This window comes from Pagrus major, chromosome 9 (assembly GCF_040436345.1).
Source record: "Pagrus major chromosome 9, Pma_NU_1.0".
Classification (NCBI taxonomy): domain Eukaryota; kingdom Metazoa; phylum Chordata; class Actinopteri; order Spariformes; family Sparidae; genus Pagrus; species Pagrus major.
In genome coordinates this window covers 19,861,531-19,889,529 of record NC_133223.1, presented here as the reverse complement: position 1 = coordinate 19,889,529, position 27,999 = coordinate 19,861,531, and the positions used below count along the sequence as shown (strand labels likewise).

The 27,999-nt window shown below is 40.1% G+C and overlaps 1 protein-coding gene across 1 annotated transcript; it reads left to right on the top strand.

Annotated features, from left to right (window-relative positions):
- On the top strand, positions 1–27,999 carry kcnj3a (potassium inwardly rectifying channel subfamily J member 3a). Its single transcript, XM_073473717.1, has 3 exons — positions 1–678; positions 2,275–2,491; positions 27,404–27,999. The coding sequence occupies exons 1-3, from the start codon at positions 1–3 to the stop codon at positions 27,997–27,999; spliced, it is 1,491 nt and encodes a 496-aa protein (XP_073329818.1).

Here is a 27,999-nt window from a genome sequence, read left to right as displayed (position 1 = left end):
ATGTCTGCACTTCGAAAGAAATTTGGGGACGATTATCAGGTAGTGACCACCTCATCTAGCGGGTCTGGATTCAATCAGCCTCCCCCGGAGAAAAAGAAGAAGAGGCAGCGGTTCGTGGACAAGAACGGGCGATGTAACGTCCAGCATGGGAACCTGGGTGGTGAAACCAGCAGATACCTCTCAGACTTATTCACAACACTCGTAGATTTGAAATGGCGCTGGAATCTGTTTATTTTCATCCTCACCTACACAGTCGCTTGGCTCTTCATGGCCTCTATGTGGTGGTTCATCGCGTACATCAGAGGAGACCTCAACAAAGCACACAACGACAAGTACACTCCATGTGTGGCCAATGTCTATAACTTTCCCTCAGCCTTTCTCTTCTTCATAGAGACCGAGGCCACTATAGGATATGGCTACAGATACATCACAGACAAATGCCCCGAGGGGATCATTCTCTTTCTTTTCCAGTCGATCCTCGGATCGATCGTCGATGCCTTTCTGATCGGCTGCATGTTCATCAAGATGTCTCAGCCCAAGAAAAGGGCCGAGACATTGATGTTCAGTGAACATGCGGCGATTTCTATGCGAGATGGGAAACTAACTCTCATGTTCAGGGTCGGCAACCTGCGTAACAGCCATATGGTCTCTGCACAGATCCGCTGCAAATTGCTCAAAGTAAGTGATGCCACTTTTAGACGAGAGGAGTCCAATATTTTTACATTGTTCATCATGGCCCAGTCCATGTTCTTCTTCTTTTTTTAGGAAACTCACACTGAAAGGCCCACATACTGACATTTAAGCCTACTCCAAACTGTTCATGAAGAGGTATCCTTCAAAAGACAAAGCTTCACTCACATTTTCTGCATTAAAATAAGGCAAATCAGACTGTAGGTAACCATAAAACCATCAGCAAATGGTTTTGACCAAGCCATAGCTTCTATGTCACAAATTACATATGTTGCACAAGTGATAGAGGACAAATAATCAATAAAGTTTCCTTATAGGCCTTCGCCTCAACAATGTGTCCCTACGTCAGACTTTGAGGAGAACATGTTCATTAAGTGTCACAGCTTGGTGTAAATGTGCTTCTGGTCTTTGTTAGGAGATCATCATCTATGGATTTCCCTGCTGTCCACCTCCTGGCTTCTTAAAAGTTTACAGTAAAACTATAGAAAACGTGCTAATGGTCCAATTATTTTGGTAATATACAATACACTGATAGTATAGGCGATTAAAAGTAGAGCCCGACAAATTCCGATATCTATACGTTGGCCGATATACACACAGTTTTTGCAGTGATCCCTCAAGTGTGGTGATCAAACACTTGTGACAAAGATATTTTACAGTTTAACCATTAACCTTAACCAGTGCACTGAAACAGCGAACTTTATTTGAAATGTAATAATCATGAATCACCACAATCGTTTTCTGCACTGTTCTTAAAAAAAACTAAAAAGTTTTAATATCGTCTGATATCGACAACGTTTACGCTGATACCGATATACAGTATGTGTGATCAGCCGATCGGTCGGGATCTAAATAAAAAAAGTATAAACTAAGCCGTGTAAGTTTTACTACAGCCACACTGCAATCTTACCAAGCACCTTCACAAGTAATTAAAAATGTTTTAGAAGCATTCTACATGTTTCTAATCTTTATTTTCACCACACGATTATCGTGGCCGATCGAATACCATCATCGACTTCATCTTTAACTCTGTTTAATGTTTTTTTTCTCGCTTTTCTGGCAAAAAACATTACCCTCAAAGTACGAGTGTAGGAAGGTGGAGAGAGTCTGTAACCATAACTGTAAATCAAGACCTAACATCTCCATTAGATTACTTACCCAATATTATCATAAACATGATATCAATATCTCATGTTTCAATATCACGGTTATCGTGAATATCGTGATATCGTGACACCACTACTCCTCCATGACAGTAAACTGAATACATTTGGGTTGTGGAGGACAAAACAAGACATTTGAAGACGTCATCTTCACCAACATTTTCTGACACTTTAAAGTCCAAACAACTAATCGATTAATCTGAAAATGAATTAGTAGCAACCGTAGCTGAGGAGGATGTTCTTGCAGTAGAGATGCCTTTATAGACGTAGTGTAAGTTTTTTTGCTTTGTTGCACTGCACAGAAAATGTAAAAGCCTCGCACAAATCCTCCTGAGAAGCTGTAGAGAAGTCTGTCTTACCCCCTTCCTCCCCCCACCACCAAACATCTCTTGTCTCTGTCTCTTCCTGTACGCTTCCGTAGTCTCGCCAGACGCCCGAAGGCGAGTTTCTTCCGCTGGATCAGTTGGAGTTGGACGTGGGTTTCAGCACCGGGGCAGACCAGCTCTTTCTCGTCTCACCACTCACGATCTGCCATGTGATTGACACCAAAAGCCCCTTCTACGACCTCTCCCAGAGGTCCATGCAAACAGAGCAGTTTGAAATCGTGGTGATACTAGAAGGGATAGTAGAGACTACAGGTGAGTACACAACAACACTTTAACAGGCCTGTTTTACTGCATGGTGAGGTGCTGCAGGCTGAAGGATGTTTTATTGTCTTTTCGATGATCCTGAGGTGCCGCAACATCGTTTTTAGCAACGAATCTTAGGAAAATTTCGAGCTCTTTCATCAGTGTTGACAGCTGACACCCAAATGGACTCACTACTGAGCTCTTGATTGCATTTTATTGATTTTTGGTGTCAAAAATGCAGAGGAGCTTGTTATAGCAGTGGTTAGCATTTATACTGTATATAGATCATAGATGATTGATTTTGTGAAGACATTTATTCATCTGTGTATTAAAGTTTCAAGCTAAATATGAACGTCAAACACTTTGAAACTCTGGCAGGTCACCGTTAGGGCTATATATGCAGTATTTTCTTTTCCTCGTCTGAAACAAATTTCACTCCTCTGCCTTTGTGGACGCACAGCACCTACCTTGTGGCTGCTGCTGTTCTCAGAGGGGATAATAATTTGCTTTCTAAGGTCCCTTTGGAATTAGGGAATTCCATTTCCACGAGATGAGTAATGCCCCGGGTGAAATTCTTCCACTGTGGTCATTTTAAATTCAACCGTTTATTTGACACAGCTGATATAGTGTAGGGGAGAGCTCCTTCAGGGCTGCGGAGGGAACAGTTGTAATGGGTTGGTTCAGAGAAAACAGCATATGGAGATGTGACAGAGAGGCTTACAGGCTGACACTGCAGACAGCAATTAGCAAAAAAGATATTCAGCTGCAAATAGATGGTTTAGAGAGGCATTTAGTGCAGTTTTATTTGAGGTTGCAGCTGAGCGTTATCTGCTTCTTGAGGTTATGACGTGCATGGTGCACATGGATGTTAAAGGCGCACTATGTAGAAATTGAAATCTAATTTGGCCTAAACAAACTAAATAAACAAACTCTTCATTTTCATGACTGAATAAACTGACTAAACAAACTGACCTTAAAGGACAACACAGTTTCATACTGTCTGGCGGACTCTGCCACCTTTTTAGCTTCAAACAGTGTTCTGGGGACCTTATTGTCCTGGAAAAAATAAACATTTCTGAGTTTGTATTATTACCTCATTAATATTGTAAATGTGAAAATTCTGAGTTCGAATTTCTTCTCCTAAACTACATAGTGTCCCTTTAAAGCATGAAGTATCAGTGTATAGTGTGAGATATGTCAGTCGTTCTGCGTTTGTACGCCCGATTCTCTCTACTACAGCTTCTTGCTTTGCTTCTTTTTTATTTCACTTAATTATTTATTGACTCAGCTAATTAATAACAAGTAAACATGTGGTGCAGAAATCAGAATTAGAGTAATTAAATTGTGCAGCTAATTAACCTGAAGCAGCCTGCTGTTGTGTGCAGGTCGCCTCGATTTTAAGGTATGAAAATATGCAGTGCAGCGATGTGATTGGATTATCGTTGGTGTATTAGCAGGCGTTTGTGTCACAGGAGCATGTGTGATCCGATCAGCGTTAATTAAACTGGTTTGGATGGTTTGGCCCACCTTTGTGCCTCACAGACACACAGAGGAGCCGGTCGTGGTCATGTGAAGTCGGTGGAAAAGCCTGATGTAGAAACAATCTATGGTTAAAAATTTATGTACAGTGAAAGTCTAAATCCTCAGACGCTTTCATTTCTGGCCAATGTAACTCTGTTTCCATGGCAACCTCTCCTTGAGTATTCAGGATTGCAGCACTGCACCTAAACTTAGGTTGTTTTTTTTATTTTTTTTATTCCTATGGTATAGGAATGATTTCAGTAATAAACCGGGGCAAACATTTGATGCTGGAACATGAAATGAAATCGCTCTGTCGACAGCATCACCTGGTATTAAGGAAGATCTCCTCTGAAATATGAAAAAGCACACGGAGGCGTTACTGTACGAGCGCCTGCCAGAACAGGTGATACAGCAGAGAAAGAATAAGATGAAATATTTATGAGGCTTGTTGTTTACTAGCGAGGAAGCTGCCCAACTCCCCAGATCTGTGTTTTTTTTATCGTTGTTACTTGTGGAAAAAAGCACTGTCTGGAACACGAGTTAAAATACTCTCCGCTGCACATTAAATCAGCACAATTACTGGCTCTTTTGTCCTTCTTGCTGGATAATAACAGACAAAACTGTGTACCCTTTTCTGACATAGTAACCTTTTGTTCCCAGAGATCACACGCCAAATATTTCGGACTGACTGAAGTTAGGCACAAGAAAAGAAAACAGAGGTGTGTGTATGTTGGAAGAGAGCACGTAGGAACTTAGAATTGTTCCTCTTTGCTGTAACCTCTGACAACCTCTACATTGTATAAAAAGGCATGAGCTGTTCCTCAATCCTTTTGAACAGGAGCCCAAGGCGCTTTTGATCACCACCTCAGTATGATGCACGTTCCAAATGAGACATGTAGGATGTCTGGTAGCAGCATATTTTCTCCTGGAGTGATGCCAGTTGTGGCTTTGTGGTATCGAGTTGGTTTTCTAACGCGGCTGCGGGGAGATGTTGTGCTGCTGAGGATAAATTGGCATTACATCACGTTGCAATTAATGTACTGTACAGGCTGCTCGGCCTGAAAAACAGGCTGGAAGGAGGGGAGGGGGAGGCACAAACAAGAGTGAAGTTATTGGTTGAGGTAACAGCACTAACAGGTATAATGCCTGACACGATAAGCAACACAATCCACCCCCCAACACGTACCTTTATTGTTACTACAGTGTCATTTTATGCATGTGAATGTCAGGCTCTGCGTGTGAGTGATTTATCCTCTTGTTACTTTTGTTGATGGGACTCTCAGCACAATAACACCTAGCTGAGTTACTTCTGCCTTGTTTGTGCATTGCAGGCATGACAGGTGTTTGGATAACAAAAGAGGACTTTAACACTGCGAGAGTGAAAAACAAGGAACGAGTGCAGCCCGGCTCATATTGTGTGGAGCGCTAATGCCAATTAATAATAAATACACTGTGTGCAAGAAATTAAAATTTTGTTATTAGGGAGTTATATATTGCAGAAATAGGTTGAACAACAAGCTGCCTTAACTCTCACAGAGTCCGCAGTGCAGTAACATCTGCTCAGTCGTGAGATGGTCTGTTGAACACACTGATCACAGTTTCTCTTCTGTTTTTCTCAATACTGTTTCTTTGAATTATAATATATGCATTAGGGATGATATGCATCAGACCACACGATAAATCCAGCCAATAATACAAAGCCAAATCATTTACTGACCAAGCGCAGCATGGAGGAGAAGAAGAAAAAGTGCAGCATGCTGTAGTTGCACTAATAACATCAAACTGCTGCACCAGGATAGAGCCACACCAGCACATCCTCACACCACAATGACTGAATAAGTCAATTGCCAGTGGCTCTCAAAACAACATGACCACTGCAGCCTACCAGTGACAGGTGTACAATGTAATTTATTCGTCATTATACAACACAGGGTTGCATAACGAAATGAAAGTTTGAAAACTCCTTCATGCTCCACAAATTACAGAACATAAGTATAGACAGCATTTATATACACATATACGTAAACACGAAGTGCATCTTCTGAATCTGCATCAGAGTTTATGTAAGCAGCAGCAACCAGATGGTGATGATAATGTGGTCGGCATCCTTATATCAAATGTTCAACATCTGGGAAACACTGTCCATCTCCTTTGACTGTGTGTGAGCACCAAGCATCGATGTTATAAACACAGAGTCCACCTCTTCTCGTACGCCTGCGCTCCTTCGGCTCAGAACGCGGTCCGCCCGTCGAGTGCAACAGCTTGATCTGAGATGTTGTGGTGGAGACAGGTCTCTGTGGGCACAATAGTCTCTGATTTCATGTTGTTTTGCCAGCCTAAGTCTCATTTTGTCCATTTCCTTTTCCCGTAAGCAGACATTAGCCAGGAGCAGCCTTAAACCAAGCTGGATTAACATGGCTCTTATACCGGACCTTCATCATCACCTTCATTAGGGACTTAAACTGCTTTGTTAGGATTCTGAAAAGGTTTTGGTTTAGCATTAAATATATGTTACTTCTGTACCTTTTCAGTTACAAATGTTTCTATGTTACTTTGGTTCCTTATGTTACATTATGTACGTGATGTAACTTCATCATGCATTCTTACTCTGTATATATCTGGACACAATTAAGAGGAAATAAGTTCTTCATATCCAGGAGCAAATCAATTCAAACAGCATTCTGGGGACCTTATTTTCCTCTGAGAACAGCTTGTTTATTCAGTTATAGAAAAAAAAAAATATTTCTGAGTTTCTATTATTACCTTATTAATATTGTAAACATTAAAATTCTGAGTTTGAATTTCCTCTCCACAACTACATATTGCCCCTTTAAGGCACTCAAAGACCTAGAAAGTCAGAAGTGACTTGAGGTACACGACATGTTTACTTGATCAACATGTAACTGAAACCAAGGTACTGTTGTTGCCTAAACATAACCACATGCTGGACCATAAATTTGACTCCTATACAAACACACGTTGGCAACTTAAAACATATTGATAGTATATTATCAGTATACTGTTTATGTGAGTGTCATTTTTAGGACAAAGGGTGATCTCGTCTTCAGCCACTTTCAGCTAAAACACCACACGGACGTTTTCACTTGTTTCCTAATTAGACGTCTTCTCGGGACTGCGTGGGCGTGTATGAACTGAGCTTGACTGACAGCTGCCTGACTCCACTTTAAGTTGTGTAGCACCGTTTAGGGCGAGACAGCTTTCCCTGTTATCACTCGCAAAGCTCCACCCAACTTCAGCCTGTCAAATCAGATAGAATGATTGAAGACACCTGTGTGGGCAACCGTTATTTCACAGCAGACATGCTGACTGGTCATAGTAGGAATAGCACAGGTAATACTACACTACTACTACATAACGATGGCTCTGTTCTATTCAAGTGTTCCAGTAAGCCATGATTGTAGTGAATGCATGAATTAAACGAAAAATTATAACTGTGAATTGCGGAAATAAAATACAAATTAATGCATGTTTTCTCCAGCTACTGTTATGTGATGATTATGAGTAGGCTCTTCGAGAGAAACAGCTCGTGGCACTAATTTTCCAGTCCAGTGCCGTCAAACCATTGTAGGAAGAATGCGGAACATGATGACATAATTAAAAAAGCGCCAATCAAACTTCAAAAGGCGGAAAACAATGTAGAAAAAGTGATGGAAATATGGTGTTTCTGTTTGTCTCATGTATTAATTTCAGAAGGTTACAGTCTCCACACCAGGGTCGGGACAAAATGTTGATGCTGCAATATATCTTATTGCTTTCTCTCGTGATAAGATTATCAGTACACTGGAGCCAAATATTGATATTTTTTATCAAAAGATGCAGTGCTTTCAAGAGATTCCCTTGACAATGTGACCTATCAGAGTCACTTCTCTGTAACACCAGTTGTGTAAACTTCTGTTAACTTGATTAACACGGATTGAAAAGAATAAGAAGAAAAAGGGAAAATGAATCTTCTTTTAAACATTTTAACTCCAGCCTTTTGCCAGTTTATGGCAACTGTACATTGGTATGATGGATCACATGGACATGACTTGACATGAAGTTGCAGTAAGTGTGTGTGTGTGTGTGTGTGTGTGTGTGTGTGTGTGTGTGTGTTAAAGGCACAATATGTAAGATTTTAGTTGAAAACACAAAAATGGACTACAATCATCAACAGAATGTGAAAAAAAATAGTTTTGACGTTTTGATGCTTATATATTGTGTTGCAGAGATATCTATATTGTGCTAACTAGTTAACAGCAGCTACCCCCTATTTGTTATGAGTATGAATTTGATTTGTTTCGTCTCAGGTCGAAAATCATAATCGCTGTATCGCGAAACCATAACTGTCATGGGCACACATCGTGAATCATATCGTATCAAGAATTACTTGCTAATTTCCGCCCCTACTCCACACACAAACCTGATGTTTTTGCCTGCATTCTTTTTAGTCTCTCCAGTGGTGTGGAAGCTTCAGTGGACGTTTAAGTCACATGTTGCTTCAAATTAAAGTTGTGCATAAAAACAGGTTGATGGAAATGTACTTGAAGGGGCTGTTCACATGAGGTTTTTGCATAAAATGGTCAACTTCTGTTGCGTTTTGGCCATTTGTTCATACGCCAACAGCGTTTCGGGGGCCTGGAAACAAAAACTTTTGAAAATGGGTTCCAGGGTGTAATCTTTTGAAAACGCCACCCTTACCGCCCTGAACTTGGAATTTATTATTGTCTGTTGTCATGTTAACGGGGCCTAAGTGAGCCGGCATGCACGATAGCAGGATCATGAAAGGAAGCAGCTAAATGGAATCTAGCCATTGTGAATTCACCAACGTGACTTGTGTAAAAAGTCTTATGTGACAAAACGGCCTCTTCATCATGAACATGTGAAAAACAAATAGTGAAATAACGGTATTTTAATAGCATTGCAGGGTTATTTAGACTGTACCACCACAGAGCTGCTGATGACCTGACTTTGACTCATCATCTGATTCAGACGTACTACAGTACGTGCAGTCTTAAAATACATCAGGAGTTTAGATAAATGTCCCATTAACACCAGCAATGCTGTTCACCACTACAAAGGATTAAATACCAAGCCAGAGGCAATCTGTTCATTAGTGGAGCTGATTCTGGAGGACCCAAAATAAACTGTAGCTGCCAGTAACAGACGTTTAGGTTCTCCCAACCGTGAAGCCAATCAGTGTATTGCAACTAAATTAATTTCATGAATTCCAGGGTTGGATTTTTTACAGGATGCAGTTACCCAAACCTCTCGTGTATGCTGAAGATCGAATGTGTATTTATGTAATTTAAGACGAGGCAGTTTCCAGATTAGAGAAATAATCACCAAAAAAGAAAAAGAGCTGATGATTTATTTCACGGGGAAACTCATTTTCATTGCAAGTCTGTCAACACATGAGTCCCTGACATTTTGTGTAGTGTTGTTGGGGTCTAACATGGTGGCAAAACACAGCGTTAAGATCTTCACAAGCTCTGAGAAGTGTTTTTAAATTCACTCATCAGCTATGAAAAGCAATTATTCATAAACTGTATCATCAGCATAAACCTTTTTTTTTTCCTCTTTTCAGAGTGATTTGAATTTCATGCAAATGTGTGGTGTGTGTGATCATTGCACTTGCAGTGGAATTCAGAAATTCTGCAAATAAGTCATACTTAGATGTGTTTTCCAGGATTTGTAGGCAGAAAGTTACTTCATGATAGACTACGCTGTTTATTTAAGTGCTTATATTTGTTTGCTCTGAGATTTTATTTCACTCTTCTGGTGACACAGCACATTTGTAGTGCAGGCGCTCTCTGCCAGATACGTCTCAAACAAATTCCAACTCCTCAAAATTAATTGAGGTTGTATTATAATTACTGATATTCAGTGGAATAAATGTAATGGAACACAATTCTTCTTCTTCATCATCACCTCCTTCTTCATCTTTTTCTTTTTTGTTCTTGTTCTTCTTCTCCTCCTTGTTACATTCCAGCCCTGTCCGTCTGTCTGCTGTTTGCAGAATATCTCTGTTAAGAACAGATTCAGGCTCTTAAGCCGCATATGTGTGCAGATTTGTTGTTCCTGTTCAAGTCCAAGTTGAGTCTCAAGTCATTTATTTTCTGTTGACTCCAGGTAACAATTACTCTCTGCTCTCTGCTTACTGAACTAATAATCTCCATGTTTGTATATGTTTTTCCACTGACTGTCTGTGTTGTACATGAAACATAATGTCACATTTCATCTGTTGATTTGGTCATGAGGCAAACTACGGCACAAAGAACAAAAACTCTCTTCTCTTCGATAAAGTCATGAGTTGATTTTGATTGTTTTCAGACGTTTCTATCAGCCCCCTCTTTTTCATAGCGCTACAAGGCTTTCCTGTGATTCACTGCTATAGGGTAAAAAATAGAATATCCCAGCTATCTGCTCATTTTAAAGTGTGTGTGTGGGCGGCAGGGGGTTGGTTGCATATAGACTGGATCAACTGGTAATGTTTATTCATGTGTTTATGTGTGCATAGATGCAGTATTTGACTGGAGCGGCTTTGAATAATGAATCATCTACCTGTGTGCTCAATATTTGAACTCTTGCAGCTGTATTTTTTAGATGTTTGGACCTGTGTAGTATTAAAGACTGAGGAAAAGAGGCAGAAAATATTTAACATGACCGTAGAGATAAAGAGTCATGATTACATATAGTAATTCTTTGAGAGTCTTGCCACCGGGTGGGTAAATAAAAAATCAGTTACCTGGCCTATGTTGTGGAAAAAAAGGGTTATATAATACAATCATCATAGCCTCAATTAAGTTATTGCTGTTGTGCAACAAATATACATAAAGCTTATATTTACTAAATGAAATTAAGAGTGATTATTGCTTTGATGCAAACTCTGTCTCGCACTGAAGCCAGCCAGCATAATTAATTGGAAACATCTATTGCCACTGATTAGCCAAGCAGCCAATGTCATGGCCCGATCTATGTTTTATCATCAGCAGCAGTAATTGAAATGAAAATAGAGAGGTTTCTATTGCGCCCGAGGCCTAATAGTTCCAATCATTTGAGTAAGAGGCCGTAGCCCCGGAGCTCCGGGGTCGCCTGACGTCGGGAGCTCCAGAGCTCCGGTAAACACTGGCGCGAGTGAACCCCCGGATATGAGCCAGCTGTGAAAGGCTGCACCGTCCCCCGGATACACTGACCATTATTCATTCTGGATCATTACACCGAGAGCGTGTCGTCCCTTCCCGGTGTCGTGCTCTCTGCCACAGCCCTGCGGGGTCGAAGGGTTAAAGTGGCTTCAGCGGGGAAGCTGCAGATCAGGTGAGAGCAGGAGTTTCCAATTAAATATAATGTGCTCAGGGTGAGAACTCAGGAGAGAAGTGTGTGTCCCTGCTGAGCTCCACCTGCGATACTCCACGTGCTTGGATACCTCACAGCTCTCTTGTTGAGATGTATTTCACTCTTGGTTCATTTGACTGTATTAACAGTACAGTATGTTTTCCTTACTACCTGCCTGCCTTGAATATTGCAGCATGACAAACATGAGTAATGTTTGCAGTGTCACAAAGAGGTGTAGTGATAAAAAAATCTGGATCTGAATTCAATAATATACTGATACACTTTGCTGGTAATCTTTATCTAAACAACGCTGACAGCCTATTATTAATATTTATTATGTTTATCAAAAGTTACTAAAGTTTCACCAGTGCTGAATTAAAGCAAAATTAGCATGGGGAAAGAGGAATTCTGCTATTTTTTTAAAACCTGGGTCCTGTATTTACTTGTTTAGGTGTGTTAATGATTCATACTAACCAAAAGTTTTGCAATAGGTTCTGTAGAATGCCTCAGCTGGCAGCTGCGACACGGCTGTAACGGCTTCAATGTAATCCTTCGGGACAACGGCGACCGTCAAGGTTACATCCACTAAAAATGCTTGTTTTTGCTACTGACAGGCTGAGGTAGTCTGATAACATTATGGAAATGATTGCAACAGAGACAGACCTTTTTGTTAAATAATAAGAACCTTTTTGTAATCAGAAACACAAGTGTCACTGTGAAATCTCATGAGAGGTGAGTTGTCGCAGAAAGGCGATGGTAGAAACGTACGTCAGAGTTGGAGAGAGGTGTTTAGGGTTTACTTTGAAAAAAATGCCAGCAAGAATTTATTTCAAGTCATGGCTCAATATTTAAAATGATTTTGACAACCTAGATGAGGCAACAACTGTAACAACTCACCTCGTGCGAGATTTCAGAATGACACTTAAGAATAATTTCCATCATGTTGTCTGACACTCAGACACAAATAACAACCTCAGCTTGTCAGTGGCAAAAACAAGCACTTTTAGTGGGCGTAACTTTGACGGTCTCAGTTGCCCCAAAGGATTACATTTGTTCGACAGCTGTTGGTTAGATGCAGATTAAGATTTTACATACAAACCACATGTTCATTTATTAAACATAATTCATGTTAATAGAAGAAATTGAGTTTTACTTTTTAAACTTAAAGTACATTTTGCTCAAAATGGAGCATTTTTATTTTGTGGTTTTACTACTTGAGTAACAGCTCTGAATACTTCTTCCACATGTCAAGATTGTATTCTTTCTGTACACTTTCTGATTCTGATGTTTTCCAGGCTATGCCACATACTGTACATTTGCAAAAGAATGGACACAATATCATGAAGATCTCTATAATATAATGCAGCCTGTTACAATAGACTTGCAATGAATACTGACGTTATGTTGCTTAATGTTCCATTTTATGAGACAGGCTGTCATAGAGGTGTTGGTTCTTCTAACTTTTTGTGATGTTGTCGCATACATAATGGTTATATTTTCACTGTAATTCAGTTCATTACAACAAGAAGAAACATTACACCCTCAAAATCACCACAGAGATGAGTCAACACCTCACACAGTCTAAAAATGAACCGAACTTCATCAGCTTTACAAAGATTTCATGCAAGGATGTGTAATTTTATTAAAAGGTGTTCGGGATATTTTGTCCACCCCCTGTATATTGGCGTCTGCTGAACAGCTACCCATTCCGCTCTCCATGAAGGCAGCCTGTTCTAGTTTGTTGTATCGAATAACTGAAATTAGCATGACTAATTTCAGATAAACAAACACGGGTATTCTCCACACATCGGTGAGATTTACCTGCTACGTCTACTGTACATACAGTAATTGCACTGGGGATGAACTCCACATAATGGGCATTGCAGCGCACCAGCTATGACATCCTGGATTCATTATCCCTTTTAGATGAACTGTGCAGGCTTCCCAAGGGGGAGCACGGTAATTGTGTCTTTAGGGATTTGTCAAGTCCCTGTTGGATGGCAATAAATCATTGGGAGAGGAGGTGTGGCGGAAGACCTGGGATGAACTCGTGTGATGAAAAGCACCAGAAACGTTTCCCATTCCCCACAATGCCTCAGTTGTCTCCTCATGCCACGAGGAGATAGAAATAATTGACCAGGTCTCAGTTGCCTTTGTCTCAGAGGACGTGCATGCCATGTTGTTGTGAGGAGGACACTTTTATGGTAATTAATAACACAAACTGTGGACCTGTATTAACCCCTGTCGAGATGATGGTTGGACATTCAAAGGGCAAAGTGTTATACATTCATAACTGAGATAATATGGTGACTCCACTTGTGTAAACCCTAACCCTAACCCATTTTGATTATAATGCAGTTATATAAATACAGTCAAAGTGTCAAAATGCACATATTAAGAAACGTTACTTTAAAACATGCCGTTCCGTAAGGTTGTGATGTCACTGCTATACTGTCACAGAGCTCAGCTATATCCCCGACATGACCATGATTTCACATAAACAGCAGAGCTGACGCGGAAACACAGCGGGTGTTTCCTGCTCAGGCCTGTGAGAGCTGACCAATTAGAGCAGATTGAGCATTTCAGGAGTGGGAGCCTTGAAGAGACAGGCGCTAAAACTGTTCATTTAGAGAGAGAAAAATAATGTGTTTTTTAAACATTTTAAGCATATAAACATTTTCAAAAATCTGAGGAAAAAAAACATCTGACTTTTATATTTTGTAAATTAATTTCAATACAGTAAATTCATTTATAAATGTTTATTGCCTTCAAAAAACCTTTAGCTTAGGTTGTATCGATTTCAGGGATACGAAGCATTTGAAGATACTCCAAGAAATGACATCACAATAGGAAAAAATACCAATGCAGGCACTGGTGGACCATTTATATTGCAGAGTTCAAAGGTTTAAAGCATTATGATTTTGTCGTAGACACCCAAAATAAAAGTATTAACCTTAAAATGAGCATAATAAGGGATATTTACAAGGTTATGAAAAAGGTTGTGATGCACTTGCAGTGTTAGCATTGATTGGTGGAGCTGCAACCGTCCCTGAAGTGCAGGTGAATCAATCCTGCGGCCTAAACACAATGCCACATGAACATGTCGTCTTCCAGCCTTCCTCCGGGAAGTCTCTTAATGTTTTTGTCACTCAGACATGCTTGAGTTTACAGGAATAATCTGCTCTCCAGCTCAAGTGACAAACTTGAAAGAAACAATAGGGACACTTACTTCTTAATAGCGAGTTACCTCTCCTTAGCACCATCTGAGCCAGAGATCTCTTAAGGCTTAAAAACCCCTCTCTTGTCTCCCTGCTTTCAGCTGCGTAACTCCTCTTCATGACTTAAGTAGATTTAATAGCTTAGATCAATATGAGATTATAGCTCTCACTCATTCAGTCTGTTTTATGGAAGGAAAATGGCTTTCTGATCATTTCTCGCTCGATTTATAATAAAGAGAAAATCATTCACAGCCCTGGTAGGTTTGGACACATCCCCAGTGGCTTTTTTCCTGTATGACCAATAGTGCTCGTTTGGCCTAAAGGAAATCCATAGATTGCCGTTTTGCTCAACTGGCTCCCTGTACAACAGTATTCAGAATTGCCTTCACTTGGTAATATGCGCTCTCCTGGCTGTGTTAATGGCCTACAGCCATATGTTCCTCTAGCCTGCCTGACACCCCACCTTGCCTTGTGTGGAGATGGTTGGCAGCCCCTGCTCCTCTTCCCTTCCCTTTCCTTCCCTTTCCAACAGCCTCCACACTCAAGCAATTGCCTCAGCATCCAGGCTCTCCCCTCCCCCACAGCAGCGCACTTCTCCTGCCTTTTCCCTCCGTCGGCTTCCTCCTTCTTCTCATCGCTCAGCCGATGGCGATTGCTGTACGGGTGGAATAAAGCAGAGCAAACGACTGGACGTCACCTTCCCAAACAGTATTTAACAGAGGGAGGGGGCTTATTTCAAATCAAACTCTGAAAAGCAGGTCACTGAATGCTTTTGCATTTTTCTACACTTTACCACTTGATGGTGGTCACCATAGAAACAGATGATCAGACAGGACTTGTGGCAACAATAGCAGTGTCTGTATCAAAATGAGTTTTTTTTATTCTTTTATAGGTACAATTTGTTCTATCCTTTTTAACATTTCACTGAAAAGAATAACAATTCAGCCAAACTACTAGGAACCATATTATTCAGACCTGTGTACTGAACTCTCCTCTCTTCACTGCATCCTTATTTTCCCCTTTTTCTTCAGCTTCTCCATCAGCACATTCAGCGCAACAGCTTCATATGTTGTAACACAAATCCTAAAAATAAGACAAAGGGAAATTCTGCTTCCTGTTTTGTAAAAACAAACAAACAAAAAAATACAGAATAATTTAATTGTTCTTCCTCACAATCAAGCGATGTAGCGGTGGCATTTTGTGCATAGCCTTGGCCGCAGTGAGCGCCCGACAATGAGATCAGGATGAAATCTTGGACGGTGCTGTGTGCTGGTGGTGCTCTGTGTGTGCAGCGTCCAGAGTCTCATGCTTGTTTTCGCTAGCGTTCTTCTCATACATAACACTTGAGCTGTTTCCACAGCCGTGATAGACTGTCAGGGGACTTTGCTGACAGCACTGCACTGGTGAGTGATTTTGAATTTGTGTGTGGTCATTTGTGTGACTGAGTGAAAGAGAGAGCCAGACAGAACGAGGGGGGGGGGGGGGGGGGGGGGGGTTATTTGTAATTTTGTCACCAAATAGGAGGTTTTCACGAAGAACTTTTCGACGCCCACCTTCCTTTTTCCGGTGACTCGCATTGTTAGAGTTCATCTGGAGAAGTCATTTGAATAAACCTTCATTTTCACATAGCAGTCAATTTTGAGTGTCATTTGCTTGGTGCCTGTGGGTTGTTGAATCATATAATAGCACTGATTTTTTTTTCTTCTGCGCAAAAATCTAGATTGAGGCCCTGCCTAAATGGTTTGACAGAGCTGTGATAAACAGACCTCTGCTCTCAGATCTGCCCCTCTGTCCTCAAGTGCAGATTTGCAGCTGAGAATTTGACTGATCCGGGCGCCAAACGGATATGATCCTCCGGCCTCTGCAAACCTGGATGAGCTTCTTTGTCTGTGAATACCGCTTAGGTTTTTTTTTCAGCTACTATCAAGAAACACTGGCAGGCTGCCTCCGAGTTTACAGTGCTTTTCTATTCCAGCCCCCCAAAAGAACCCATTTTATCTTTGCTGTCACTCTGCTGAGTCTGCGGCGGCTTCACTTTGTCAGACCAGAGAAGCAAACCAGCTCTGTGTTATCAAGGAAAAGTGCATTTATTTAGAGTCTCAAGCTGAGATGGCTTTTGGGCATCTAAATCTCAAAGTTTATTTTCGACACTTCCTGCCTCTTTGCTGCCTCTTTTTTCAGCCCATAATAGAATCAGCTGGGAGTGTGTGAAATATTGCATACGCTGTACAGTGCAGATAGAGCACCTGTAATCTCCAGACAGGCATCTCAGTGCTACGTAGTCATTTCCAAAGTCATTTTTTTTTTTATTTTCATATTTGGATTATTCCTGGAGATTTAATTCAAAAACATAATTGTTGCTGAGATGTAAAACACCTGCACACCAGAGCAGAAATGTTTCTTTTTTCTTTTCTCCTCTGAAATCTACCGTTAATGAGATGCATTTTTTTTTATGTCTGTCTTGAACTTGTGGATTCAGCAGAGGATTATTCTAATGCCGCTCATGCTGTCACATGGATATCGCACACAGTATGAGCAGAGCAATAAAACTGCCTGGTGAACTTAAGCGATGAGGGACTTCTAAGGGGATTTCACACTTGTGGCAGATTGGCCAGTCAGGAAAGATCATTTATCCTGTATACTGTATTTATAGTCAGAGATGTCATGGAAGAGCTGTCACAGGTTGACATATAACATTATTTGCAATGTGTCAGATGATATTTTATTTTTGAAAAGTGTTGCCTTTACATATCCTTTCATTTTTAAGATTTTTGCTGCATTTAAATGGTTTTGTCTTAAGATGTTTACTATAATTTCTGTGTTGTGCAACACGTCCAGCAGTTATTTCTTCGTAATTTGATTGTAATTTGTACGTACACCTTAAGATTTCATTAATTTCCATACAATCAAAGACAAATATGATAAAAGATTAAACGTTGATGTTCTCTTCACCTGACGTTACACGTGACAAATGTCAGGTGGCACAGATTCGAACCGGTTGAAGCCGGAAACCTACCCAACCTCAGATTAGAGTTTATCAAACAGTAAAGTTGCAGGCCAGAAAACCAAAACCATCAGCTGACAGATGCTAAAATGGTGTCTAGAGCTGAGGGTAACTGCAGAGACGGTAACTTTCTATAGGTTTATCAAAACAACGGACCCCTTTCTCATTATAAATGGGACACACTGCCTACTTCTATGTGCTTGGCTGAGCTGCTGTGGTTCATACGCCTGTAGTGTCTCCACAGACAGTGTTGCTGTCTACTGCTGTCTACTGCCAGCCCTATCTTTCTACATGGAGTTAGTGTCTTCGATAAGGATCGATAACTGTGATTATGTGAATTTCTTTTACCGTTGTTCAGAGAGAGAGAGAGAGCAGACTGGAAAAATACTGCCCTTCACCTGATACGTTTCTTATTTTCTTTGTTTCTGTGACATGTACAAACTGTAGTGAAATGCTGCTATTATGTCGATACAACTATCAACAGATCATTTTGATCGTCTGTTTTCTCTGAGAACGACTCCTGTGATGCAGAAAAAATTGGCAGGGGCGCAGAATCTCCCAATGACGCGTTGCTGCAGACATGCGTGACCTGTGCTGCCCACACATGCTGTGTGTCCCAGGTGTTGTTACTCATTGTCTTTTTTTTTTTTATCTGCTTCTACTTGAGAAAAGGTCTCTGGCACTTCTTCCACCACTTCTGTTGATTGATTATTTTGAAACACCGGGGCTGATAGCAGATAATTTCAACTGAGCCTTCAAATAACCTCACTGTAGCCTATTGAGAAGACTGACAGACTAGTGATTTAGTAATTTGCAGAATCATCATCTGCACAAAGATTTTTTTCTCTGGTGTGAAATATAATGTACGTGTACGTTGTAGTCAAACACACAACAGTGTTTGTTTGACTGTGAAGCATATGTAACACTGTTAAAACAAGTACGGAATCTCTTACTGTGTTGCGCTTTATTTAGAGGAGCCACTCCATTGAGGATTTAAAATGTATTGGTATTGGCTCATATTGAGTCACAGAGGGGAACAGATAACCATTTACTGGAATTAGAAGTGTAATGGATCCACAGAGTTACAAATTTCTCCACTAATGGGCTGAATGAGGAATCGTCTCCTCATTGATTCCAATGATGTTTTGCTCCTCCTGGTTTCATCTGCCCCCCTCTCTCCTCCAACAGACCTGGTGTGATTTAACTCTAGTTTTTTTTTGTTCATTACTTGAAGGTCAAATTAATCCGATTATGTGTTGATTTGCTTTTATGGTATTGCTTCTGATTAGAGCTGCACCAAAACATTATTTTAATCATCTATTTAAGGGGCAACATTATCAACAGAATGTGAAGAAGCAACAGTGTTGATGTCATAACAATGACTTGTATGTAGTGTGTTGCAGAGATGGCTATTGAAAATAGCATGCTAACCAGCTAGCCCCGTCCTACCCGTCCCTTAATACCACAAAAAGGCGGTAGTCAGATAGCAATTGTAGTTTCAGCTGGCTACATTTTACAAGCTCTCTGACCTTGTAGTGTAATAAATGAACAAAATAACCAAAATTTCAAGAAAGGAAATACTCTACACTCCACTATTTTCTTTTTTCCTCACCAAACTCTCAAGTCTCACATTTCTCTTTTACCGAACTAAGGAGTTTAATTGGCATCTTAACTGTTAAGGTGAGGTTGTATCTTAGGACCCAAATGCAGATACACACACAGGAGTCAGGAAATGGGGGAAACAAAAGCAAGCTTTATTAACAAAAACTGACAAAATACAAAAACCAAGGGATCCTAGACCCACAAGAAAACAAGACAAAATGCAAAGTAGCAACTAAAAGGTTTAAAAAGCAAAGTGCAAAGAAAAAGCAAAGTACAAATCAAAATGAGAGGTGGAACCCAAAAACATACCAAATGGGAGACACCAGGAACAGACAGACTGACAGAGTAACAGGGGACATCACAGACAGAGGCTGACGGATGACAGCACGAACTGCCAAAGACAAGAGGGAGGACAAAGACTATATACAGACACACTAATGACAAGACGAGGAACAGGTGAGGAGAGTGAGGAGGGAAGAGGACAGGTGAGGTAACGAAGGGAAAAACACAGAGGGAAGAACACAAAGGAGAAACTGAAAAGGAAGAAGAGACACACCAGGGCCTGATTTCAACATAAAACACAACAAAAAGACACTGAATCATAACATTAACTCATCGTACACAGCATTAACTAAATAAAGATCTCCAAAACAGTCTTGGTTTGTCTTTCTGGCCATATTGTACAAATTACACCTCTAATCTGACTTTTCCTGCAAGACAATTATTATTTTTTGTTTATAAAATGTCAGAAAATAGTTAAAGATGCCAACCACAAACATCCAGAGCCAAGTGTAACAATTCAGTTTTTTTTCAACAACAGTCTTAAGCCCAGAAATGTTTAACTCAAAGTGTAACCAGAAAACTTTTTGCATTTTTCCTTTAAAAATTGTTCAAATGATTGGCCGATAATTCACATTGTTGCAGATTCATTTGATTTAAAGTTACTGTCAATTAATAGACTAATGCTTTCAGGTTTTATTAAAGTGTTTCTTAATTTAAATCAAAATACCATTCTGTGTCTTTTTCAACTTTTGTTATGTGCTGATTGTCATGGTTGAGAGCTAGTAACGTTTCAATCCAGGAAAAAACTAAAATATCTGCAATTTTGATCATTCTGAAGTTTTCAGGTAACCTGAAGGATTAAACATACTCTCCTATGTCGAAGGCCAATACAGCCATTGGATGAAATTCAGGCATGCATTCTCACAAAGCTTTTAACAAAGCTTTGAAGAGCCTTAAAAAAAGCAAGAGAAACATCTGATTCCTTAGGGGTCATTAAAAATTCATATTTTGGAGGTACATGTTCGGCAGGATCCTGGCATAGGCATTCTAGGCACATGCCCAGGGCTTTACTGCCACTAGGGGTGCCCAACAGAGGAGGAAAGAACTGCCAACTTTAAATTATGTGTAATATACATTTTAAAAACTTTAAAAAAATCTTTTTTAAACACACACAATGTCAGATATACTTTTCTTGTAAGTACATGACTGCAAAAAAATGCAGTCTGCCTAGAGTAATTCGTCCATTTAATCCGGCCCTGGGTACATGACGTAAACAAAACAGCTGCAAAATATCTATTAAAATACTAATGTGTACTTTCAGGTCATGTTTATTCTCATCTTTATTGGCTGATTTACTGGATTCCATTAGATATAGTGGTGTGTACTTGTCACCACCCTGTTTCTCTATGTTATGTTGAATAAAGGCAAAAACACTGTGTAAAATATCTTAAAATAGATATACAGCCATGTGCACCTGGTACAGAGCATCAAAATGTGTACAATACATGTGTGTGTCTGTTTGGTTTCACTTTTTGACATCGTGATGTACGTTAACTGTTAACACCCCTAACTGCCTGTGACAACACTGTACGCCACACATCCGAGGTGTTTCCTTTCCACTGATGTGATGTGATACAATTGTATGTTCCCAGCAGCAGACTCAGGATGTGTTTTTGTCTTTTATTCCCTGCAGTTTTAGGTTTTATGACACAATGCTGATATGATACAGAACTAGGTGTCATGAAGATGACATGGACATAAAATGCTGCAGTATACTGTAAGAACGATAAATGACAGAGGAAGAGAAAATGGCTCTGTGCTTTAATAAAGATGGCATTTGTAATATGAGTTTCAAACTTATTATAGTTTTTTTTTTAGTATTCAATAAATCTGTTTCTTTTTTTCGGTGTGGGTTTGCTCAATTCAGTTTAGTTTTTGTTCTTTAGAAAGGTTTTTGTTTTTTTAATATTATTATAATATGGAAGGCATTTGTCCGAACAAGTATTAAGAAATTGAGAATTACAATACAAAAATAGCACTTAGAGAAGGGAATTGACTCACACACAATCTGGTAATTCTGTGTTTGTTTTGTTACTTGGACATAATAATTAATGTTGCTACAGTTCCCTAAACCAAAGCAGGTATTTTTAGTTCCCTAAACCTAAGCAAGTATATTTATTTTTGCCTAAACCTAACTTCAATAGAAAACTATAAACACACAGAGAATAATAAGGGAACTTAGTAGAATAATAATATGTTCCCAACAGGATTCTCTGTCCTTTCAACCACAAGGGCTTGCTTGAAATGGGGTTCATTGCTTTCAATGGTCCTTGAACATTATCTATGATGTTCCAGGAAACAACACCATCATGAGTCGCAAAGCTATGACATCACAGCAGTGTGATTGGTAGGTTTAAATGATGGTCCTTGAACAACGTTAATTATGGTGTTTTCTGAACAACATGGAGATATCAGACAGATTATTGACTCACAGTCATGTAGATATCCCAGTCTCAATACACATATGCACCATTGCCTCCTCCTGCTTGTTCTGTTGACAAACTTGACCAAATTGACAAAGACTTAAACTAAAGACATTTCCTGTATATTTTTATTTAGTTATAGGTAGTTTTATAAATGCACAATATCCTTTTAGTTTGTTTTTTCTAACGTCTAGTTTAAATTTTTGTAACAGTTTTTTCACACCTAGATTTAGTTTTGGTTACTAAATCTAACCTCGCCTTTCCCTGATAAGAAATCACCAACATATATGATTTACCCACTGAACCAAAAGAAAGGCACTCAGAGCTGGGGTTTTGTCTTGTAAAAGTCAGTTTTGAGTTAAATCTATTCGGTCTGACTCTGGAGTCATATGGATGATATGATCCTGCCATCAATTGAAAATCCATTTTGAGCAGTTTGGATTCTTCTTTTTGCTGTCGTGATCCAAAAGAGAAAGACTTTTGTTTTCTTTTGTCACTGTTACTTTTGACCAAACTCAGCAGTGAGAAGGTTTATGGCTGTCGCATGCACACATTCCTACAGTTTTGTTTCCATAGAAACACTGAGTCCCGGGCAGGCTTGTTTTTTAGAGTTACATAAGCCTTTACCAGTAATACGAAATACACACCGACATGGGTATTCTCATTTGACTGGATTCCTATTTTAAGAAAAAAACATTCAATAACTGTAAAACATCAGAAATCATGGTTTAATATTTCACACTTGTTCTATTTTTAGCTGTTTAACTGTACTCTGCTATCATCTTGAGGTCGCTGTCTCACATTTTCTTCTCCATAACATTTAAATTGCCATCACAAACCGAACTGTGTCGTGGCCTCAGTATGAGCCGAGGCACACAAGTTCGTGTGCCATATGAATGTGGGTGTTGCGGAACAGCTGGTCTTCAGCAACACAACTGCACATATGTGATGCAACCGTGTCTATAATTACACACAGCTCAGGCATTAAAGCCTTGAATAATGTATGGAAATTAAATGTATATTAGTGACCATGATTAAGTCGAGTGCACCGATAGCATTGTTTGGATTTGAAGGAGGGTGCAGCTGATTACACCAATCACATCAGTGAGATTTTTATTGTGTGTTGAGTAGCTGCAGAGGAGGGAAAACAGGTTCAGCCCTCAGGCCTGCAGGGTTCACGAGGTCTTACAGTAGCTCATACACCATCTGCAGGAACAATGGAGCATTATTAATAGATTTAAGATGAGGCTATTTGGGTCTTCTGTATTACTGTAGCAACCTTTTGCCTCAGGCACACTTGTTCAAACCTTTTTTTTCCCTATCACGCAACAGTAAAGTTGCTATTTATGTTTTAATCCTGTATTTACAGTATGGATGTCCAGTTAACCCAGCAGCATCGACTGTACCATTTGATTAAGCAGGTGAGGCTGACTTCTGGTGGTGATTCACTGTTATAAAACCGAAACAGAAAGCGTTTTACACCGCGGCTTTCTCAGAATCAGTGTATGTAAGCCTGCTGATGATCAAATGGGGACTGTGTTTTGACTGGAGGCAGCCTAAAAGGCTCACACTGCAATAAGATTTCCATTCACACTTAAATCTCAATCGCTTTGGCCCTAAAGTTCTCATTAGCATCCCCCGCTTTATTCACTGCAGCTCACTTCCATTTGCCTAAAGGCTCCGGGACTCTGAAGCATTAGTGCAGAAGTAATACTTTGAATACCCCAAACGCACTTGATGTTCAGCCTCTTGCACATCTGCGATTGTGTACAGAGCTGTTATCAGTGAATTATTTTATGACCTTGGGAATCGGGCGGAATCACAGATGCCTCTGGTTTTTTGGTGATCACTTCCTGGCCATCAGCAGCAGCGGTGTCTTGCTGTGAATGAGCTCTTCATCTTAGTTTTGGACCCAACTGTCGCTGCAAGAACAATATTAAGCTGGTAATTAAAACTTGTGATAATTACCTTCTGCGGTCGCTGATTTCCTAATGGATTTCAACAAGCCTTAACATGAGTGCCCCCAGCCATTCCTCCGCACTGAAATAAGGACTGATATAACCAATTTTGTGTTTTGTTTTAGAGGTAAACCTAATTACAGATTTTCTAAGCTCACTTTCAATAAGAAATGAACATTGTGTTATTCATTAGAACGCTAACTACGCTAAGATGAATAGGGCTTCGCTGTTAGCAGTGTATTATGATACAGACATAGGCAGTTATGATAGCAGCTGCTGAATAATGGTGATGAGCAATCACTAATAAGCATCCAATAAGTTTGCATGAAAAAAACGGTTGCTGATCATTAATTCAAACCTTATGATTTTGCTAATTGCATTAATTTGCTTTCGGAGGACATGCAGGGAGTTTTTAAGCAGGGATTTAATTCAGAGTCCCCTGTGAGGGGAGAATTTATTCAAAGTGTATCATAATCTTCTATCTTGTGCCGAATTTGCAGAGCGTAGCTACGGGTATGCACACAAGCACAGAACATGCGAAATAGGATATTTTGTTTTAATTTGTAATCTCCAAATGACAGAATTTAACGCTGTTAACCAAGTTGTCACGCTCGTTCAGGCTTTTCTCCAGCTGAACAATATTACGTAACAGATTCTTCATGTTACTTTTTGTATTTTGGATTAAATTAGATTCCCTTTCTCTTGTCAGAAAGCTCTTAAGAAATTTGTGTGTGAGCTTTAGACCTTCTGAAGAAGCCTTTGCCAGCAGCCGATACTCTTGTGGGCTTGCCTCTCCAGCAATTTGATTATCTTAATCCCCTATCTTTTGTAGCTACGAGCCAAGCTTAAGGTGTGGACTGAACTGTTAAGTAGCATAAGAGGTGCTGTGGGGAAGACGAACTGAAACAAACAGTACTTTTTTTCTCCATTAAATGCGTTGAATGTTATGGGTTGTTACCTGTCTTTCGTCAGCCTCTGCTCGATTTGTATGCATTCATGTCGAGCCTCAGGTAAACAAAACAGAAAGAACTAAATAGAAATTGGTTCTCAGCATTTAACCCATCCCTAACGAGCAGTGGGCAGCATTCGTACGGCACCTGGGAACCAACTCCACATTTAATCCATGACTAATGCCCTGTTTTTTGCCTTTCGGACACACGTGAAGGCCGTTTTAGATCACAGAAATTGGACATTTTGGAAAACTCCTTCCAGGGTGGAGATGTTCAGAAACTCTGTTTTCGGTGTTTGCGTCTGGACGGACAGAAACAGAGATTTTTGGAAACGATGACATAGACACAGACGTTTTCCAGTGTTTGTAGCATCATTACCAAATGGGAGCCCTGAGTATCTGTTCAAGTATTTAAGTATTTGAGTTTGTACAGTGACAAAATGGATGTTATATTGTTTATAATATGAAAGACACAAATGGAGAAATGCACAATTCAATGATGCTGCTTACAATATTTTTTGTCAGTTTCCCAAAATACCTGTGTTCATGTGGACAAGGCCTAAGTCAAGGCACTGACTGGAGAAATAACCCAGTGATGTTTTCGATCGTTGTGAAGAGAATAGCAAGCAAACTCGACACAGAAAGGTCCTTCAACAACTAGGAATCAAGCCCATGATCTTCATGCCGTGAGGCCAAAGTGCTAACCACTAAACCACTTGTGCTGCCACCATGCTCGACATCATATTGATATTGAATTTACTCTGTGAATATATGACATGTACATTTCCGGTTCTTTATGAACAGTAATTTCAGAATGAATCTGGTCTCTTATGAATACAGTTTTGTACAATTTCCGCAATTGTTCACTTTTTCAAAACAAGAAAGCAATATGGAAAAAAAAGCTGAGGATCACTTTGAATTGCTCTGACACAAAATGCATTCAATGACCACATCTTTCGAACTCAGCCACCACCGACAATTAGTGTATTTACACTCCAAATTTACACATCTTTAGTAAAAACTGTTAAATGTGTCTCTTGCCTCATTTTGCTACATTTACATCTAAAAAGAAATTTAAAAAGACATAAAAATGCGGTGTGGTGTTTCACTGTTCTCTTCCTGGCTCAGGGTGGTTTATAGCTCATCCCAGGATGGTGTCACTTTTCCTTCCACCTTACTCATATAAGAAATCTATTCCTCATAGAGGTGGAAAGTTTATGACCACCATCCACATTTTCAGATATCCATCTTGGACGAAGTGTATGCAGTGTGTGGACATGCAGAGTCTGCAGAAGATTATCAGAGATGGATCAGGCTGCAATATGATTTTTATCCAGGTGGATTACAGGAGAGGACATGCATACCTACATACATACATACCTCCACATGTATGTATGTATGTATAGTCAGTATGTGTAGCTTTGTATTGCATTACTGGAATTAATTTAGTTTCTTTGTGTATTTATTTCTGTCCGAAAACAGACTGTTGAAGCATATTTGAGCTTTTCTGATTAATTTCCGTGGCAAATACTTTTTTAGTAATGGAATCTTGGTTTATGATAAAAACACAAGTGAAAATACTTCAAAGACAATAGTGACACAATCCTACCTGTTGTCAGTGTTTGAGGTCATTGTGTAATGAGTGACAAAGTGTTACTGTTGGCTGAGAAACGTTGTCAGTGTTTTGGCAGAAGAGTTGATCCTGAGATGTGAAGTATTTTAGTGCACGTCGGCTGTGAGATTAACTGTTGTGCCAAGCTGCCTGTCGTTACAGGGAACAGTTTTCAGAGAGCGAACTCAGTGTGGCGAAATGTGTTTAACCAGCTGAATAAAACTGTAAATAATTATCAACTATAAAACACACGCAGCAGATAACTCAGCTGTACTTTTAATTATTTTTCAAGTTAGGCTGGAAATTGCTCGTAAACGTCGCATTTGGAAACCGAAAAATCAATTAGGATTTTTATTTAAGCAGCTGGCTCAGTAATACTGTAAGTACTCATTTATTGAGGCACTTTTGTTTGTTTGCTTTGTGATGTGAAAATGGCAAGAGTCCTGGTGATGCCGTATTGTTGATTCTTATGGAACGGTGCCAAGCATATAATTAAGTCAGGGCTCTGTTGTTTAAAGGTGCACTACGTAGTTTTGAGAAGATCAGAAGAGAAAGATCTTCACTGACTTATATTTTACGCCCCAAACAAACTAAATAAACAAACTCTCTTTGTTTTCATGACAGAATAAACTGAATAAACAAACTGACCTTAAAGGACACCACAGTTTCATACTGTTTTGCTTGAAACTACAAACGGTGTTCTGGGGACCTTATTTTCCTCTGAGAACAGCTTGTTTCTTCAGTTATGGAAAGAATAAATATTTCTGAGTTTGAAATTCTTCTCCAAAACTGCGTAGTGCCCCTTTAACACTACATTCATGAAACGTTTCATCTTAAAATCTCTGTGCTGGGCTTCTGCAACATAATGACTCATAATTTGTCCTCATTTCTGATGCTTCAACATTAATTTGTAGAAGCAAATCTGACTATTCATCCCGTTTTCTTTTTTCTCTTTGACAGGGATGACCTGCCAAGCGAGGACGTCATACACCGAGGACGAGGTTCTGTGGGGACACCGCTTCTTCCCGGTCATCTCCTTGGAGGAGGGCTTCTTCAAGGTGGACTACTCCCAGTTCCACGCCACATTCGAGGTGCCCACCCCTCCGTACAGCGTGAAGGAGCAAGAGGAGGCTCTCCTCCTCTCCTCGCCCCTCATGGCTCCGTCCCTGTGCAACAGCGGGGAGAAGAACAGCTCTTTGGACTGCCTGGAGACCCTGGAGGACAATGACAGCACCACCAAGCTGCCCACCAAGCTCCAGAAGATGTCAGGGCGGGATGGCCTGCCCAAGAAGCTACTAAGGATGAGCTCCACCACTTCGGAGATGACTTACAGCTTCGGAGACCTGCCCATGAAGCTGCAGCGAATCAGCTCTGTTCCCGGTGTCTCTGATGATAAGCAGGCTGGTAAGGCCTCCAAGATCAACACAGAGCCCATGAGTAAGTCAGTGGCAGACTTACCTCCCAAGCTGCAGCGACTGGCTGGGGGAGGAGGGGGCAGGATGGACGGACACCTGCCGCCCAAACTCAGAAAGATGAATTCAGATCGCTTTACATAA

What these genes read in the sequence shown, in the direction of transcription:
- kcnj3a (XM_073473717.1), top strand. Translation starts at nt 1, where the DNA reads ATGTCTGCACTTCGAAAGAAATTTGGGGACGATTATCAGGTAGTGACC. An exon ending in TCCGCTGCAAATTGCTCAAA is followed by an intron (nt 679 to 2,274) that starts GTAAGTGATGCC and finishes ACGCTTCCGTAG; the next exon opens with TCTCGCCAGACGCCCGAAGG. An exon ending in AGGGATAGTAGAGACTACAG is followed by an intron (nt 2,492 to 27,403) that starts GTGAGTACACAA and finishes TCTCTTTGACAG; the next exon opens with GGATGACCTGCCAAGCGAGG.